Source organism: Panicum virgatum, chromosome 5N (genome assembly GCF_016808335.1).
Source record: "Panicum virgatum strain AP13 chromosome 5N, P.virgatum_v5, whole genome shotgun sequence".
Lineage (NCBI taxonomy): Eukaryota > Viridiplantae > Streptophyta > Magnoliopsida > Poales > Poaceae > Panicum > Panicum virgatum.
In genome coordinates, this window is record NC_053149.1 from 66,156,191 (window position 1) to 66,174,229 (window position 18,039).

At 49.0% G+C, this 18,039-nt stretch overlaps 2 protein-coding genes across 4 annotated transcripts; one reads left to right on the forward strand and one right to left on the reverse strand.

Moving 5' to 3' along the window:
• The first annotated feature begins 4,462 nt into the window (after nucleotides 1-4,462).
• On the forward strand, nucleotides 4,463-7,958 carry LOC120671814 (gibberellin 20 oxidase 2-like). Of its 2 annotated transcripts, XR_005673879.1 has the most exons (4): nucleotides 4,463-5,148; nucleotides 5,244-5,565; nucleotides 6,694-7,088; nucleotides 7,779-7,958. XR_005673879.1 is itself a non-coding variant. In XM_039952053.1 (3 exons), exons 1-3 carry the CDS (start codon nucleotides 4,505-4,507, stop codon nucleotides 6,985-6,987), a joined length of 1,260 nt encoding a protein of 419 aa, XP_039807987.1. In that variant the 5' UTR covers nucleotides 4,463-4,504; the 3' UTR covers nucleotides 6,988-7,958. The 2 variants fall into 2 exon arrangements, 1 of the variants encoding a protein (XP_039807987.1); XM_039952053.1 differs by having other exon boundaries at nucleotides 6,694-7,958.
• A 933-nt stretch (nucleotides 7,959-8,891) lies between these two features.
• LOC120671813 (probable methyltransferase PMT26) lies at nucleotides 8,892-14,377 on the reverse strand. Of its 2 annotated transcripts, none has more exons than XR_005673877.1 (9): nucleotides 12,450-13,445; nucleotides 12,206-12,355; nucleotides 11,409-11,679; nucleotides 11,213-11,323; nucleotides 10,629-10,803; nucleotides 10,274-10,546; nucleotides 9,773-9,967; nucleotides 9,172-9,449; nucleotides 8,892-9,044 (listed from the first exon to the last, which is right to left on the reverse strand). XR_005673877.1 is itself a non-coding variant. In XM_039952052.1 (9 exons), exons 2-9 carry the CDS (start codon nucleotides 13,443-13,445, stop codon nucleotides 9,233-9,235), a joined length of 2,388 nt encoding a protein of 795 aa, XP_039807986.1. In that variant the 5' UTR covers nucleotides 13,446-13,561; nucleotides 14,080-14,377; the 3' UTR covers nucleotides 9,007-9,232. The 2 variants fall into 2 exon arrangements, 1 of the variants encoding a protein (XP_039807986.1); XM_039952052.1 differs by adding an exon at nucleotides 14,080-14,377 and having other exon boundaries at nucleotides 9,007-9,449; nucleotides 12,450-13,561.
• Between the last annotated feature and the right edge of the window lie 3,662 nt (nucleotides 14,378-18,039).

The following is an 18,039-nucleotide window of genomic DNA, read 5'->3' on the forward strand; positions in this document are numbered from 1 at the left end:
AAACGGCGGCCGGATCGGATGCAAATGCAGCATCTGATCGGGCGATCGGACGAGCCAGAGCAGCCGTGCCGACACTAGGGCGTCAGGAAGCTAGCTGCTTGGACTGTGGCCAGATGCTTGTGTGACCACTTCGTTCTCCCCTTTTTCAAGCTCGATCGATCTCAGCGGATAAGACCAGCTGTTTGTAGCAATCGCCTCTTCAGCCTTCTGTTAATTATTTCAGGTCTAAATATGTCTAAAGATGAATTTCACAGACAACCAAAATTCACCAATCAATCATGATACAGTTGACTCGTCTGAAAAAAGGGCCCTTTTTTCTAAAGCCTAAAACTAAAAGATAGGACTGGTTGATATTGATTCCCGGGCAGCTGGGAGTGTTGGCTGGGAGGCTCTCGTCAGTTGGAGTGGGTGTAGCCAAGTACTGCTCTCATGTGATCAGGTGGTGTTGGTGCAGGGCTTCAGGATGATGTACTTGTCCGCTGAGCAGATCATCAGCAGATGCTGCCTGAAATGAGCACAAGGCCCGACAAAAGAAGGAAAACAACACCAGTACAGTACATGTCCTAAAAAAGTACAGTGCAGGTAAAAATTTCAGTGAAAGTTTGGGGCGCAGCAAGCACTTCATCGCAAGCGTCCAGAGTCAGTGCCAGAAGTATCATACAGTGCTATCTGGGCGCCCGAGATGCTCATGTCCCTGACGCGCTCCATGACAATTTGAACCAACTCGATTGGAACCGGACACTTGCTAGGTGTTATTTTGCGCCCGGGTTAGGATCCATTTGCTAAGAATAGGAGAATAATTTTTTTGCGTTTCTAGTTGTTGTTGTAGTAGTTGTTGATATAAACCCACATCCCATGTATTTGCGTGCCACGTATAATATCGTCCAGTTAACACCTTTTGGGGGAAACGGAGACTAAAATCATGAATGGGTTCCCGTTGTCGATGGACATATCGTCTACCACCAAAAGAATGATGAGCGGTAAACATGTGCACCTGTGTTGCGTTGGAGATTTGAGCTTGGATGATCAGATAAACCTAAAAATTTTCTAGCTACACGTCGAAGCAGTTTTGGTTTCTCAAATTTATTTTAGTTAGTTCATACTATATATGATGTCAACTCAGACCACATGCTTGGAGTGTTATTGGAGGGTGTAAGGCAAACTCGATATTTTTGGCGACCGGTAAGGCAAACTCGATGATTGGGAGAAAGAACTTTGCAAAAGAAAAGGACACACAAAAGGAGAAATGACATGTTGGGGTTAGAAAGGACGTGATCTGAAGGAAGGAAAAGAAAGCATCTGCCCTGTAAAGGAAACCGAACGGAGACAACACACAATGGCATTAGTGTGTGGCTTCCCTCAAGGCACCAACCATGCCTTCTTGAGCTTACAGTATCATACACAATACAATTGGTGTATATACCAAGCAACAAAAGACTTGAGGAGGCAAAGTTAAAGCAAACATCCAATGCCTCTCAACTCTTGCTCCTGTTGGGATCTCAAACAAACAATCTTGCTCCTGTTGGGATCTCAAACAAACAATCTGGTGGGGGAAGATTCTTATCTCTTCTCTTCGACCTCTCCAATGTGAACTCATTGGCTCACTCTCTCACTTTCATCCCCAAAACACTGAAAATATTAGTTTCAATCTTGTATGCAAGTACGTGTTTTCATTTTGGAATATATGAATGCAACAAGAGAGGCAAGTGTATATGTGGGATGATCCTCTGTCTCATGTTCTGAGTTGTTTTCACTGGCGGAGACAAAAATCTATACAACGATCTTCTAAAGTCCAATCAATAAGAACCTAAGAATTTGAGGTGTGGTGAAAGAAAAGCCTATGCATATCACAACCTACCAACCAACCGTTCATCTTTGACCTACCTGTTGTCACTCATAAGGCTAAACAACCGCGCAACTGTATACTCCGTTCGCTAGATGCTACTAAATTATAGTTGCAGTAAAATGAACCAGTAGGGGTGTTGGCAAGCCATGGTCTCCCTCGTGCTCATTTTTCCCTACTAAAGCCCTTCAGATTAAGGACAATGCCATATATTCTAGTGTTGGATTCATGAAGTAATTAAGCCGGACACCTTAATCTTCGAATCATAGGTCTGTCACTATATAGTTATATGCATATGCAGTGCTAGAACAACAACAACATAATCTTTTTTTCCCAAGCAAGTTGGGATAGGCTAGAGATGAAACCCGAAAGAAATAAGTTCAAAGTTCAAGCACATTGATAGCTAGTCTCCAAGCGCTCTTATCCAAAGCTATCTCTTTAGAGATATTCCAATCCTTAAGGTCTCTCTTAACCGACTCATCCCACGTCAGTTTAGGTCTACCTCTACCCCTCTTTACATTATCGACCCGCTCAAGAATCCCATTACGCACCGGCGTCTCAGGAGACCTTCGTTGGACACTGAAGCATACAAGATCAAAATGCCATAGCATAAAAAAAAACCACACACAAGAACAACACCAAAGCATGATAGTTTAAACGAGATTTAGTTTTTAGGCCTACATTGTCAGATAATGATATAAACATCTTAGCGTCGCCGCAACCTCACATGATGGACCCCTACTAAACATCGTCGAACTACCTCTTCAGCCCAAACAAAGTACGGTGGTGGCGTCTCGTTTACTATGGTGGCGTCTCGTTTCTATAGACCTTACGAAACAAAGTACGATCTGAATTATATCTCGAATGATTTTACCTTCCTATAGTTTACGAAACCTATACCTATAGTTCTTTTTGTCTCCCTATGTTTTCTGTTGTACAACTTTTGTACAATACTTTCACCCGTTTGGGCCTTTCCTCCTTTTAACATTTTTTTGCGAGGTTTTCCTCCTTTTAACATAACGGCAGTCTTCCTGCTGACTCGGCAGTGAGGCTTGGCGACCAGGGGTGTTTTGCCCCTCTGGCCACTGAGATGCGGTAGGTGCTATAAGATACGTTAAAACAGGCATGTCTAGGGATGCAACTTTCATTTTTTTTTTGGTTATTGGGTTGATCCAAAACTTGATAAAATAAACTAGAATAGCATGCTACGTAATTAGTTTATGAGAGAAAATAAACTAAAATGAGAAACCCAAAAATACCAATGGGTACCCACTTGCATCCCGCGTGTCATCTCTGTACTCGTAGCAGGGGCACCAGGCTGCTTCTACACACACCGTTTATTCGCTGACGTGTCCGGGTCGGGGCTCACGACAAGGACCTCCACGTCTTGCACGCGCATGTACTGTCCTTAGTGTACTTGCTAAACTCCATGCGACCCACTGCTCCAACGTAATTTCGCCCAAAAAGCAAAATGAAAAACTCCTCCAACGCCGCATGCATGCATGAATGCGCGCCCCCATCTCGCCTGCATGTTGACGAGTCAAAAGTTGTGGAACACATTGCGACCATCTTAAAATCGAATTTGCGTTCTTTTTTCCGTGGCGTGCATTCTTATTCTTAAAAAGAACACTAATTCCATCGATCATCGTAATTTGGACTGGCAACACTTACCATTTTCAAAATATAGGCAAGCCGTTAACGAATATGTTCGTGTCATAACAAGCAGCGGCGAATCTAGCCAACACATCAAAAGGAGTTCATCTCCTTTCTTATCTTCTTCCCCTCCCCTTCTTCTTTATTTTTTCTTTCGAAAAATGAAAAAAGAGCTTAGAAAGTATCCATTGATTTTGGAAAGGTAAGGGGCTTGATCCCCCTAGCCCCTCCTGGATCTGCCCCTAATAACAAGGTTTAAGTTATTTGTGCCAGCAAATCTTGATATTGACAAAGTTGTTGGCGGCCACCACACCTGCTATTGAAAAAATATTATTTAATTTTTAGAATAAATCTAGAAAAACCTAGTACAACCTAAAAACTCAACCGCGAAGGACCTAACCTAGTATCAAGCTACATGCAGTTCGCATCATATTGTGCGCGGTGAGAAGCCACTCATGACGTTCCAGAGGAGATCTGGGGATGCGTTGATACCCATTATATGTTGTGAGTTCGCTTTGTTGGATAAATGGTTTTTGCATGGTTCACCACTAGCTATAGTCCAATGATACGATATGCTCGCCACATCATGTGGCATAGTTGGACAGTAGCAGTATCCTAATGGTAAAGACATCAGGACATCACAACGTCATTTCATTGGCTTATTATTGCCAAGTCCTAACGAACAACAAGGGCATTTTCATTCATGTTTAAAATGAAGATTAAATGGTAAAATAATAAAGATGGAGACTAAATAAGCCAAATAAAACAGTTTTTAAATTCCTTGTTTAGGCGCATTTTCGGCTCTATATGGGGCTGCCTACCTCCACCCCCAGCAAGAAAGACCCCATGGCATGGCGGGGCGGGCCCCACGTGAGGTCGCAAATGTTTCCTCCCTCGCTAGTCGCTACCCTGTGTTTGTCGTTGCTCGCGAACTCCCCGTCCTCCCCTGCTACAAATACCCCCACCGGCCCGGACAGGTCCCCCGCACACTCGCACCTCGCACATCTCATGGTGTCCCAAGCACAGCAAGAGCCAGCTCTGCCTCGCAGCAGCAGCAGCAGCATCGCCAAGCTTGCAGCCGCCGCGTCCATGGACACTACTAGCCCGGCCCCGCCTCTCCTCCTCCGCGCCCCGACTCCCAGCATTTACCTCCCCGCGACCAAGCAGGACAGGGCCGACGCGGCCAGCAAGGCGTTCGACCTGCGCCGGGAGCCCAAGATCCCGGCGCCGTTCGTGTGGCCGCACGACGACGCGCGCCCGACGTCGGCCGCGGGGCTGGACGTGCCGGTGGTGGACGTGGGCGTGCTGCGCAATGGCGACCGCGCGGGGCTGCGCCGCGCCGCGGCGCAGGTGGCCGCGGCGTGCGCGACGCACGGCTTCTTCCAGGTGTGCGGGCACGGCGTGGACGCGGCCCTGGCGCGCGCCGCGCTGGACGGCGCCAGCGACTTCTTCCGGCTGCCGCTGGCCGAGAAGCAGCGCGCCCGGCGCGTCCCGGGCACCGTGTCCGGGTACACGAGCGCGCACGCCGACCGGTTCGCGTCCAAGCTCCCCTGGAAGGAGACCCTCTCCTTCGGCTTCCACGACGGCGCCGCGTCGCCCGTCGTCGTCGACTACTTCGCCGGCACCCTCGGCCAGGATTTCGAGCCAATGGGGTAAGAATTAAGGAGCGAGCACCAAATTTTAATGGATCTTTCTTGGCATTGCTTGCTTGCATTCCGAAGAATCCCATGCACGTGTGGTGTGGCAGGCGCGTGTACCAGAGGTACTGCGAGGAGATGAAGGCTCTGTCGCTGACGATCATGGAGCTGCTGGAGGTGAGCCTGGGCGTGGAGCGCGGCTGCTACCGGGACTTCTTCGAGGACAGCCGCTCCATCATGCGGTGCAACTACTACCCGCCGTGCCCGGAGCCGGAGCGCACGCTGGGCACGGGCCCGCACTGCGACCCCACCGCGCTGACCATCCTGCTCCAGGACGACGTCGGCGGGCTGGAGGTCCTCGTCGACGGCGAGTGGCGCCCCGTCCTCCCCGTGCCCGGCGCCATGGTCATCAACATCGGCGACACCTTCATGGTACGGCTCGGCTGCCTGCCCGCCTCCTCTTAATAATCTTCCGCGGCGAGTTCCTCTTAATTAATAGCGAAAGCGCTAGCTTGGTAGCTCTCCCCTGTTCTGTTCCTTGCTTGTCCTGCTCTGTTCCCCAATGCAAGCCCTGCTGATGGAGCTACCCGGGCAGGCAGGTCACAGCACGCACACGTAGGCATGTCATGGAGCCGCCACTGTTACCGTGCAGCGACGCAATGCGGACGTGCGTTCGAGTTGGTTCCACTTCCATCTCGGCAGGCTACACGCGCCCGCGGCTCCCTAGAGATAGAGAGAGATGAGAGCGGGCGTTGGATTGGAGCGTTGCGGGTAGAGTTTTCTTTGTTGCCTTGCGCGGCGGCGGGGCGGGGAGGATACGAATACGACGGCGCGGTGGACGGGCGGCGCTTTCGGCGGTGGCCCCCGCGCCCAGGTGCGCGGGGCCTCGTCGGCTTCCCCTGTTTTGGCGCGGCGTCCGGGGATGGGCCGGGGCGGAGCGGTGCTTCTCCTCCCGGCGCCCATGCCATTGCCATCATCCCGTCTGATCCCGTGCGCGAGGGAGCGCCGCGCCCGCCGCGCTCGAGGACAAGCTTGGCTGGGTTGCCCTTGCCTTGCCGGCGGCTGGGTGCTGCTTGGCTGGTGGTGCCCCCCGGCCGGGCTGCCCGCCCTCCGCTAGAGATTGGTTTCTAGCCGTTTCCCCCACGCTTTGTCGCGGCCCCGCTCGCGAATCCCGATCCGGCCCACGCCGGGGCTCCAGCTCGGCCCCTCCGGCCGTGTGGGTGGCGGGCACCTGGCCCCGCTCCGGCGCACCGCAACAAAGAGGGTTTTCCTGTGCTCTGGCAAGACTTTTGTGCAGATACATCGATCACCCCTAGCTATTCCTTATTATGTATAGATGTATGTAAAACATTTTGTGGCTGCGGCACGTATACGGAAACGATACAAATCTGCTCTTTTTCATCCTCTCTTTTTTCATCAAATCTGCTCTTTTTCATCCTCTCTTTTTTCATCAAATCAAATCAATCGAAGGAGAAAACGAAGGACCAACAATATTGAAAGGTAGGGTCTCCATCGCTCGTTGACACATGTATGTACCTGATGATCTCTATCTCTGCACAGGCGCTGTCCAACGGGCGGTACAAGAGCTGCCTCCACCGCGCGGTGGTGAACCGGCAGCAGGAGCGGCGGTCGCTGGCCTTCTTCCTGTGCCCGCGCGAGGACCGGGTGGTGCGCCCGCCGGCCAGCGGCGCCGTCGCCGCGGCGCCGCGCCGCTACCCGGACTTCACCTGGGCCGACCTCATGCGCTTCACGCAGCAGCACTACCGCGCCGACACCCGCACGCTGGACGCCTTCACAAGCTGGCTCGCCCGCGGCCCGGCCCACGACGCGGCGCCCGCTCCTTGCAGCACCTAACGTCTCTTTCGCCGGGCGGGGCCCGGGGGGTTCAGCCCACGTGCGCGCCCAGGTGGGGCGGGCCGTGGGCAGTGGCGGCCGTGGATCTTATATATCTTCCGGTATATTTTTTTCTTACTCATCTTCTAGTATTTGAGATTCGTGCAACCATCTATAATCGTTGGATCAACACACCCAAACCCAAACTCTCACCCCCCTCTCTCACCCGTGCTCCCTCCCCTGCCCCCGCCGCCACCCACGCCGACCCGCGCCGCCGCACTCGCACAGCGCCGCCGGCCCTCTCCTGCCCCATGCGTCGGCCCTCCCCTACCCCGCCGTCGCTGCTCCACAGGGGCGCGCACCTCCACTGCTCCGCGCGGGAGCGCACCGCCGCCCGCTGCTGCTGCTCCGCTGCTGCTCTGCGCGGGAGCGCGCCGCCGCCCGCCACCGATGCTCCACCGCTGCTCTGCGCGGGTGTGCGGCACGCTCGCCGGCCGCCGCCACCCCACGCACGCCGCCGCTCCTCCGCGCGGGCGCGCACCGCCGCCGCCTTGTACCGAGCTCGCCGAAGAAGAAGGCTGCTCGCCGGAGAAGAAGCGCCTTTAACATTTCGATTTAGTACTTTCAATATTTTATACTTCCAATTTCAACATTTGTCTGTACAGTTTTCAACATTTTGATCGTAAAATGTTGAATCTATTTAAAAAATATTGAGTTAACACTATCAAAATGTTGAATATATTTGCAGTAGATAATTGGGCCAAATGAACTTTAAAGATGGATAACTTATCTATCTTCCACATAATGTATAGGACCCCCGGTGGCGGCCTCGTGGCCAGCGGGCCCCGTGCCGGCTTTCTCATTTTTGGAAGCTGCCGCGCGCTGCGCGTGCCGGGCGCGTGCGCCGACGGCCTACTGCTATTTGCTACTAGTGTACATATACAAACATACTCCTATATTATACATATATATAAGCAACCGCTTTTTCTTTCTTTGGTTTGTCTGCAAATCGCTTGGTGTTGATGCGATGGATGGATCAATGTTTGTACGCAAGCACGTACTAGATGGGGCAGGGCTCGTGATTTTTCTCTCTTTTTTTTTTGAAAAATAAGGCTCGTGAAATTTTCGAAATCAGGCTGGACGGACGAGTAGCTCACGTGCGTCGCCCGTGTCTGGTATTGGTTGTTGCACGGGCGCCAGAGGTTTGATGGGCCCGGAGCCGGAGGGGCCTCTCAGCAGGGCATCATCCGATACTTCGAGACACATCCAACACACGAACGCTTTCTTTCATGACGTAACGGCCGTCTTCCTCCTCCATTGCCAGTTGCCACACTTGCTACCACATCGTCCTCAAAGCAAAGGCGCCCTTGTCCGTGGCCGCTTACCTTCTTTTCTTGGCTTCTTAAACCCTCATCGAATCCAATGGGCACCATCTGTTTCTGGTGTGAAACCTCACGGCCCACACCAAAGCCCACAGATTGGGTTAGAGAGAAATAGGTGTTGGAATTTCGTGGCCCCCCGGGTTCTTTGCTCGTTATTTTTGGACATGGGAGAAGCAGATTCCGCAGTCGCGGGAGGTTCACTTCGCAACTTCAGATGCAGAAATGGAGGTTGCAGTCCTATTTCACAGATGGTCACTAGATTCATCTGAGACTACGGCAAATCTTGCTGGGAAAAAAATCTGAGACTTGCACTCGTCGCTACAAACCAAATAGTAGATAGCAGGATGATCTGGAAGGCTAAACCATATGATGAACAAAAAACGGAAACAAAAAAAATCTAACTGCAACTAAACCTGTTCCAACCGTGCCGCATCCTGAACATTTTTTTGTATCTTTCCCGTCGCGCCGTTGCTTTCCCAAGCAATTGATAACTTGCAGTCTTGCCCCACCGTATACAGACTGGAAGCAGTGACTGGTCACACGGACAGCAGAATGGAGGCACCAAGCGTGTCACTGTTCACCGTAGGTTGCTGAGCAACAACTTGCAGAACAGTTCAAACATAGCCGAAATTTCGGATTGTTCGACTGCTATCCGACGAAGTGAAGAAGGTAGCTATTCGACTGAATGTAATGTACCTGTGATTTCCAGCACTATCTTACAGCAACATTGTCGAACAACGAATTGGGGAAAAATAGACGTATTATTCTACAGTTACACCAAAGATTTTTGTCCTTTCAGCATCAACAGGAATCATACGCATACCTAGAGCCAAAATTCATCTAATGTGCCCTACCCAGTGACAGTTTTGTTCAGCACATATACTTCACGTGCTTGCTTCAACCTCCTTGGGCCGCCACATCGACTTCTCGACACAGAGCAGCCCCTCGTTACCCTTGGTGTAGGTCATGCGCACCTCCCACTTTAGGGACTTGGCCATGCTCTCCAGTTCGTTTATTGTGTCTGCGGTGTCCCTAACGATCAGTTTGCCTTGTGGCCTCAACACACGGTCCACCTCAGCAAAAACCGCCAGCAATTTGCATCTGTATACAAACAGAGACTTAGATTTGTAACAACACACAAACTACACATTTCAGTTGCGTATGAAGCATAAAGCATGCAAACAAGCTAATGCTACATGTCAAAGAAATGCATCAGACTTGTGAAATGATTATTATTTTTTGCCGAACAGATCACATCAGTCGGTTTGAACTTCAGAGTTCAGACTTCCAATAGTATATATTTAAGGGGATGGATTGACTAATATCAAGGAAATAATCATTTACAGGTTGCTTTGCTAAACCTAAGCTATTGGCATACCATGAAGAAACTGCAATTATTCAGAATAGGAGTACAAAATACCAACCTCTTTTTGAGCTTCGAGAACAGGTGGTCCGCATGCAGAAGGTCATATGTTCTTGGGTAAGTGCTGAAAGACTCACACCAGTCATGATACATACCAAACAAACCACGCTCATAAATGATGGGCAGCGTGTCTGGTGAATCAATTGGCACGATATTCATAACCCAAACTTTTTGGTCTTTCAGAGCAGCAGCAAAACTGCCATGCAGCAATGAAAAATGTCAGTTAAGAAACCAAAAGGATAAGAAGGTGTTAAAATGCGTTTGTTGAACATTCTTCAATAAAAGATAAGATTACTGGGTCCTGAGATCGAAACCAAGAAACTTAAATGGTTTACATTTCCCCAGCTTAACTAAGAAAGAAAGAATGCTTAATGACTTGTGGACATGTTGCCCATTTATCTTTTCTGCTAGCACTGCCCCAGCTTGGATCGATGGTTATAAAGCGTAATTGGGATTATCCAAAAAGAAATTTTTTTCAAGAAACTAAGAAAGAACCACTTACCCTCCATATACTGCTCTCATGTCCATGACATTTCTCACTTTGGACCAATCAATGCCCATGCCATTCAAGTATGATTTACTTACAACCCGTTTCCAGTGAGCATTGTCTGCCTCAAAATCTTCATTTGCAGGTTTTCCATAGACTCCAACCTGGGAACCATCCATCCAGAAAGGGATCTTATCAAGCCTTTGCGGCCATGACTCTGGCCATTTTGCTCCTCGAACTGTTGGGCCAACAGGCAGTTTGTGCATGCATGCTTCCAAAGGTACATTCCTGCAAATCAAAAGGCTGTGTAAGCAAAGCAGAGAAATATTCATTGTACTGTAAACATATCCTTCTCAAAGAACCAAAATACCATGCAGCATCTGCAGCATCAGATTCCTTGCATAATGGTGGGTTGTTTTCTGATCTTTTCTCGTAGCAATTGTTGCCCATTGGTTTCTGATATATGGCCATACCAACTTGGTTTAACTTATCCTTAGTCTTGTTGACCATCTTCCAGCACATGGACTTTGTCAGAGTGGACATGGCTGTAAAGAATAAGTGACCAAAATGTTAGACGTAAACTTCAATTTTCCACAGTTAGCACATTTCATGTATTTTGGATAAATGCAAGCCTGCTCCATCCATGAAAGACTTGGTTCCTGATACCTAGAATCATTCAATATTTTCACTTGGTGGTGTTGCTAAAGGAAAAGGGGAAGTAAAGAGTAGCTAAAGTTCCATACAAGCAATACTGTGATCATTTCATTATGTGTTTCAGTGTTTGAACAAAAATCTCGGGCAGACGTCTCACTAGAAATGGGATGGTATGCCTGTATGCTACTCTATTTATGGATGTACAGTGTTCTTGCAAAATGATAGTATGCTCTTTTGACATGTAGACAATAAAAAATTGCATCCAGTTTGGGTGAAATAAGGAAGCAGTAACTGCAATACCATTCCAAATCTGGACATCCTCTGGGAGTTTTTGGTAAACAGGAGTGGCAGACCAGACAAAGTAACCACCAGGGCGTAAAAGGCGGTTCAACTCCAGTAAAAGCATGCCACCTGAAAGCAGCAAGAGTCAGCAACAAGATTGACTTTTATAGAAAATTGATAAAAGAAAGGAAGACATGTCACCAACAAGACAGACCTTCAATGTGCCAAGGGACTCTGCAGCGAGCACAATGAATAACATCAAAGACCCTGCTGGGGTATGGAAGTCTCTTGGTGCCCATTACAGCTGATATTGCTGGAATTCCCCTTTCTAGTGCAAATTGTACTTGAGCTTCATGCTCATCTTTTGGAGCAAAAGACATGGTAAGCACATCTCTCTCAAACATGTAGCCTCCAAAGCTGGCAACTCCACAACCAACATCTAGAATGGCACGGCTTCGTTTGCCCCATGCAATATCAGGCAGTGCCTGCGACCAGCACTTTAATTAGCGTAGAAAGAAAAGAAAGTGTGACAATATCAACTTCAAAGGCGCAACATGAAAATTTCAGTGTCACGTTCATCATTCCTCTTTCTTCATAAATCAACATAAGGAAGACGCTTACTAAAAAATGGTAAGTTTTCTCTGTTAGGAGAGGAGGGGCTGTAAGCACATTTATGAATGTGAAAACCTGATATTGTTTAGTCTAATACAAAAATTTCCTGAACCAGTGAAGAATCGCATAAGGATATCACCGAGGCGCTTTTCTATGACTTACGTTTGTGCTATAGTATAAAAATAAATTGCTGATGCTCAAAAGCATGCGGCAGATAAGTTCCAAGTCTAGGGGTTGACATCTAATCTGGGATGCTGGGTAATGATAATACCTGCTGAATAGTATCAATGTAGTGGTTTGTACTATATACTATAGTATAAAAATAAATCGCTGATGCTCAAAAGCATGCGGCAGTCTAGGGGTTGACATCTAATCTGGGATGCTGGGTAATGATGATACCTGCTGAATAGTATCAATGTAGTGGAGTCCTCCATTCTTGAACTGAGTGCCACCCCCAGGAAACAGGAGGTGATCACCAGAGACTTTAACCCAGTTCTGGTGCCCCTTGTACTCTGCAAGCTTGGTGTGTGGAACATTGCTGTACCATACCTGCAAAATTAGTAGAGCTTGTAATAAGAAAAAGAGAGATCTTGTTCAGCTAAAGATAATTCGGTGCTTTAAAATAAAGATTAGACATAATTACCTTGTCCCTGCTCTTTGGCCACTCGATTGGGCGTTTATATCCTTCTGGGAGTGGAACAAGGCAGGTAGGAGGCTCCTCAGGGCAATGCCTCTCGCGATGTTCATAATGTTTAGTACTTCGAAGCTTCTTGATAGCCTTCACATTGTCAAGGCAAGGAATGTAATCCATGGAGGCACTGCTATTGCATAGTTTCCAGCTATAGCTGGTCTCATCACCTAAAGATTTTGATGATGCTTGAACTTCCTTCTCATTCTTCGACTCCGCAGCCTGAGTGGGGAATGAACCATTCTGGGCATTTGACTCCTTCAGAAGCTCTGACTGAGCCCCATCAGGATATACCTCAGCAGAGTTTGAGCTCTGTTCCTTTTCTCCATTTTCTTCGACCTTCTCTTCTATTTGAGGTTGCTCCTCCTGAGGGGCATCGCCTTCAGACTTTTCTTCTTGATCATCCTTCCTCTCGCCATCAGGTTTCTCCTCACCACTCTCATTTGTGATCTCATCGTCTTTCTTTTCCTCACTCTTATCCCTATCACCGTCATTCTTTACATCATCTGACCACCCTTCTGATTTTCCATTTGCATCATCAAACATATCCTTGGTCCGCTCTTTCTCTTTTGGTTGTTCCGGCTCCTTTTCTTCAGGCTTCTCTGCCATGTTCTCAGTGGACTTCTCTTTCTCTGGAGCTTCATTGTTACTCAGCTCCTCTGGGACTGTGGTGTCGTTGTTGTCGGTGTCCTCAAATTTTCCTGAACCTTCACCAGTATTGCCAGATGCTGCATCCTCAGATGTGCCGAAGTTAACAGGCGATGGCTGTTGCTTCACCACCGGCTTCTTATTTGATGAAATCTCCAGCGGGAAGACGGTGGACGATGTCATCATCCACGCGCCGACCAGGCAGAGCGCCACAAAGACGACGACTGTGGTGGTCGTGCAGAACGATGAAGATGACGAGGACGGCCGGCGGCCGTCCATCTTTGCGCCCCGGCCAAATGCCATCAGTCCCTCACGCACATGTACGGATCACCGAGCTTCACGCGGTTTGTCTGCACCAACTACCGGGTCGACCAAGAACCCCAGAAATCGCAGCTTGTCTGCACTCGGCTGCGCGGCACCTGAAGCAAACGAAAACCTTGTGAACAACTTAAAACGCAGCGGATTGAAACCAATCGGTGGATCTAAATAAAGAAACGCTGGATCTACTGAAGCAACAGCGCAAGAAAGATCCGTTCTTGGTGGTATTGGCTTTCCTGTTTCCTACTACAGCAACTCTTTCCAATAATGACTAGAAAGCCATCGGAAAGCAAAGAAATCTCCTCGCGTGGCCAAAACTTGGAAAGGAATTTACCAAGGCGCGTGCATTAGAACCCTCTCACATCCGTTGGATTCCCTGCACGAACAGCTACCGGATCTGCGGGCTGAGCTGGCTCCGAGCTGGGCGCGGACGCGCGCTAATCAATGGCGGATTCCGGAGAAAAAAAAAGGCAACTAATCCACCAGCTCAACACAGGTCGCTAGCAAATCGGCCGAACGAAGGAACCAGCTTGCCGGATCCACCCCGGGAAAAACGAAGCAAAGGAAAGAAAAAGAAAACAGAGAAGAGCGCAGCAATGCGGAGGCGGCGGGTGGGTACCTCTCGCCGGAATCGGACTGTCGGAGCGGTCGAGGAGGGGCCTCCGCGCGGATCTCGAAGAGGAGGCGAGGCGAGGCGAGGCGCGTCCTTGGACTCTCTGCCTTCCGCGCGGGCCTCGCCGCGTTATAAAGGAGGGCGGGCGGGCGGGCGGGCGCGCACAGCTTGCGCGAGCGGAGAAGAGGGGTGGAAGCGGCAGCGCAGCGCAGTGGTGAGTGGAGTGCAAGCGGTCGTGTGTTGGCGGGGGCGGAGGGAGGGGAGGGGATGGGAGGAGGACGCGTTTAGACGACCGTACGCACATACTCGGATTAGAGTACTCGGCAAATCTTGACCAAAATGTCCGATTTTCGAGTATTTTGTAGATTTGCCCTTCCACTATCGCATTATTCCGTGCCAGGGGTTGTGAAAAAAGAAGGCAAAATAGACGTTTTAGTCTCTCAACTTTGATTCGAGAATCAAAGTCATCTCTCAACTTTCAAATAAACCAAGATAGTCTCTCAACTTATATTTTTAGATCAAATACATTCTTATGATATTATATTCCATAATAACATAAGATTTGTGCAAAAAGTTCTCTTTGCTCTTGGCTCTTTCCACTTCTAAATCCATTTAGGAGCTGAACATCACAAAGTGTTTAATTTGTAACATATAATTTTATTTACGCATATATCATATTGTATTGCACACTCATGAAGAGTAAATTTTAAGCTACTTTGCATACCTACATGCTATCATATAAAATGTTGCGGAAAGTTGAGCGAACGGTGACACTAAATTGAGGAGGAGACAAAGAAACCAAAGATAAAAAAGATCTTTTTTATCACTCTCATGTCATTATGTAGCAGCATAAGGACGAGTTTGATATCAAAACAATTGTTGAGGAACTATATTGACCAATTTGAAAGTTTATGGACGAACTTGATCATTGGGATAAAGTTGAGGGACCAAAATAGCTATTTTGTCAAAGAAAAAAAAAAGAGAATAAGCTGGAAATTCTGCTTCACGCCATTCGCTATGGATGTTGTTCTACACTGTCGAGGTTGAGAAGAATAAAGGGCGGTTTCCGCTCCGACAGGCCGGCCAGCGGCGCTGCTGGTCCTCCGCGGCGCAGTGAACCGGGCGCGTGCAACCCGGGAGTCGGGTGTCGGTGGCGGCCGTCGGCATCGCGCCTCGCGACGCGGGGCTGGCTCTGGCTGAATCTGATTGGGAGCGACCGGAGCGGGGCCGGTTGGGGATAAACCCACCCGGTAGCCTGTGGCTAATGCCTAATGACGCCGGCCCAACCGAGGTTGAGGCGCGCCAAACTGCTCTGATTTTTGCTAATCTTTGGAGACGGAGGGCGTTGACTGCTTCTCACTCGAGGGCTGCGTGCGCTGACCACTAGCGCTCGCTCTACGTTGGGTTTGACTTTCTGTTTCAAAGCAGCGCGATGCGAGGCTGCCGGCCGGTCAACCACCATGCAAATGGAACACTCTCTTCTTTTTTCTTATGTGAGAGAGACTGAGAGAGAGAGAGCGAGAGTTGCGGTTACATTTTCTTTCTTTTTCAGCGCCAGGTCGGTCGGCTCCCCGGCCCCATTTGCGTGCCGCTTGAAACAGTAGGTTCTCGGAGAGTCGCCACTGGATGCGTGTTTAGTACATGTGGATTAGTGGATTTGTTTTCCTAACGCAGATAGGCTCGTATTGTGCAGTGAGTCGGCTATTCCCAGATAGATAGGGAAACGTTAGGTGCAGAAAGATCAGAGAGAGGTGCGAGGTTTCAGTTGCTTGGAACGCACCTGTGAGCACGCCACCTGGGCCTGGGCCTCGTCGAGGCAGCCGCACCGCCCGGCCCAACTCCAAGTTCGCTAGTAGCGTGTGGGTTTAGGAGATCGGGAGAGTTAGTTTTAAAAGGAGATGCTAGCTTGAGAAAGGGGTATGAACAATTGTAACAAACAAATATTCTGATAAAGCTGCCCTCGTCGCTTCCTCCAAACCTTCCCCTGCTCTTCTGATTGCAGCCTTACCTCTCGATTCTCTTCCGCTATCTCTGGTATTCTAACAGCACCTCGCCGCCTCGCGTGACCAGGCCGTGAGGTTAGGCTGTCCACAACCGAGCATGCTGCCGAATCACATCGGTTGGCGGTTGGCCTGGCTTTCCCTGCACTGCAGGGCCTGGCCACGGGAGTGCGAGTCTACCCGACTCCAGCCACGGAGCCAGCAGAGGAAACCTACCGACCCACACCACTTTCCATCCGATCCAAGTTCAGCGTGCTCTCATCTTTCGACAGCAGTCACTGCTGTCGAAGTAGAACCTCCACTGCGTTTGGCAAGAGTCCAACCATACGCCACTTAAACAGAATAAGTGAGGGCAGGAGCGGAAGCCACCAATCCAATTCCAGGTTTCCCTGAACTCTCGTGTTATAATCTTCAGGCCGTCAGTGCAGTATAACCAGGTCAGAACTGGGCAGCCTAATTGCAGTGGCTCGCGCTACATGATTAGCACAGCTATGCGCCTCTGCAACACATCAGATCCCAGCACCACATATGCTTTTATGAGTACGTTGGACCAGCATTTTCAGATTATGCAGGGAAGGGATCAAGAGATCGACGTCCTACCGGGCGGGAGGCACCTCTGCAGTCTTCCATCTGGAGAGAGAGAGATCGGCGTCCTATTGTGACAGAACCGCCAAATTAAAACTCAAATTAAGCTAAATGGCCATCATTTGAACACATCAGGCACATTTGGCTTAACGGTTTAATTTGACAGTCATTTCGAAACTGACATTCCGATCAAAACAAACACCAGTAGTCCCACTCGAAGGTGAGCGCAGACAGTACAAACATGATGAGTACATGAAAATACGATTACAATACCGAGTAGAGTACATTAAGTTCTACAACCCTGGTTTAATTACATAAACAATATACAAGGGCGACTTTATTTTAAAATAAAGCCCGATATAGGAAACCTGACATTTATAATACACGAAGTGCCGTATCGAATCACACACTCAGCCCACGGGTGTGTGATTTGGAAACTAGCAATGACTAAGCATCTGGTCCGGCCACCTCCCAACCATCCGCGCCAAGCTGGATGAACTTAGCACAAGGGCAGAAGTCTACCTCATACTGACCTGAAATAGTTTGAGCCACAACCCTGAGTATACTAATACTCCGCAAGACTTACCCGACTATGGGTATACATAGCCCATTATCTAGACATGCAAGACTTTCTGGCTGTGGATTATTTGCAGAATAGCGTCTAAAGGTGGATCCTTACTTTCAATATTTTAGCTCACATTCTATATAAATTAATATCCTTTAGGCATTTGCAGAACCCTTTCTAAAACAAACATAATAAAAGATCAATTAGTAATATCAACATTCCCTTCAACATATACATTAATATTCCATCTCATTACTACGATGCGGTGCTGTGATAAAGGGGCTCATATCCGAGATGCGACGTACGGCGGATCGATCCGATTTAACCTTGCAAGGTGGACCTAACCAACACGGCACGTATTTGCCCCGTCGGACTATACATGACAACCATTCTCCTCCCCGCCTCGAACTACAGGACCGCCCCACCATCATATGGTCAGCCGAGCTCAATGTAAGACCACCAAAAGTAAATATATGCAATCTCATTTCTCCGCGACTACTCGACTACCCCAGGAGGTGAGTTGGAGTCCTGTACTTTCGAAGCAAGGCAGTACTCGGCTTACCGGTTTCGACTACCTCCTACTCCCGGCATGCAGTTAGTACAATTCAAACTCGATCACAGGGCCAGACAACGAACGGTCCTTAATCGACACAGACGGGCTAGCCTTTCCCCGCCCGGTCTCCATTTTCTTTTCTTTCTCCAACCTATTCCATTATTCCATATACTCAAAATAACGATACATCCTATACCTCGCGAGTGACCAGAAATCACTCGACTTCTACCGAGATCTTATTAAGCATAGCATTTCTATCGTCC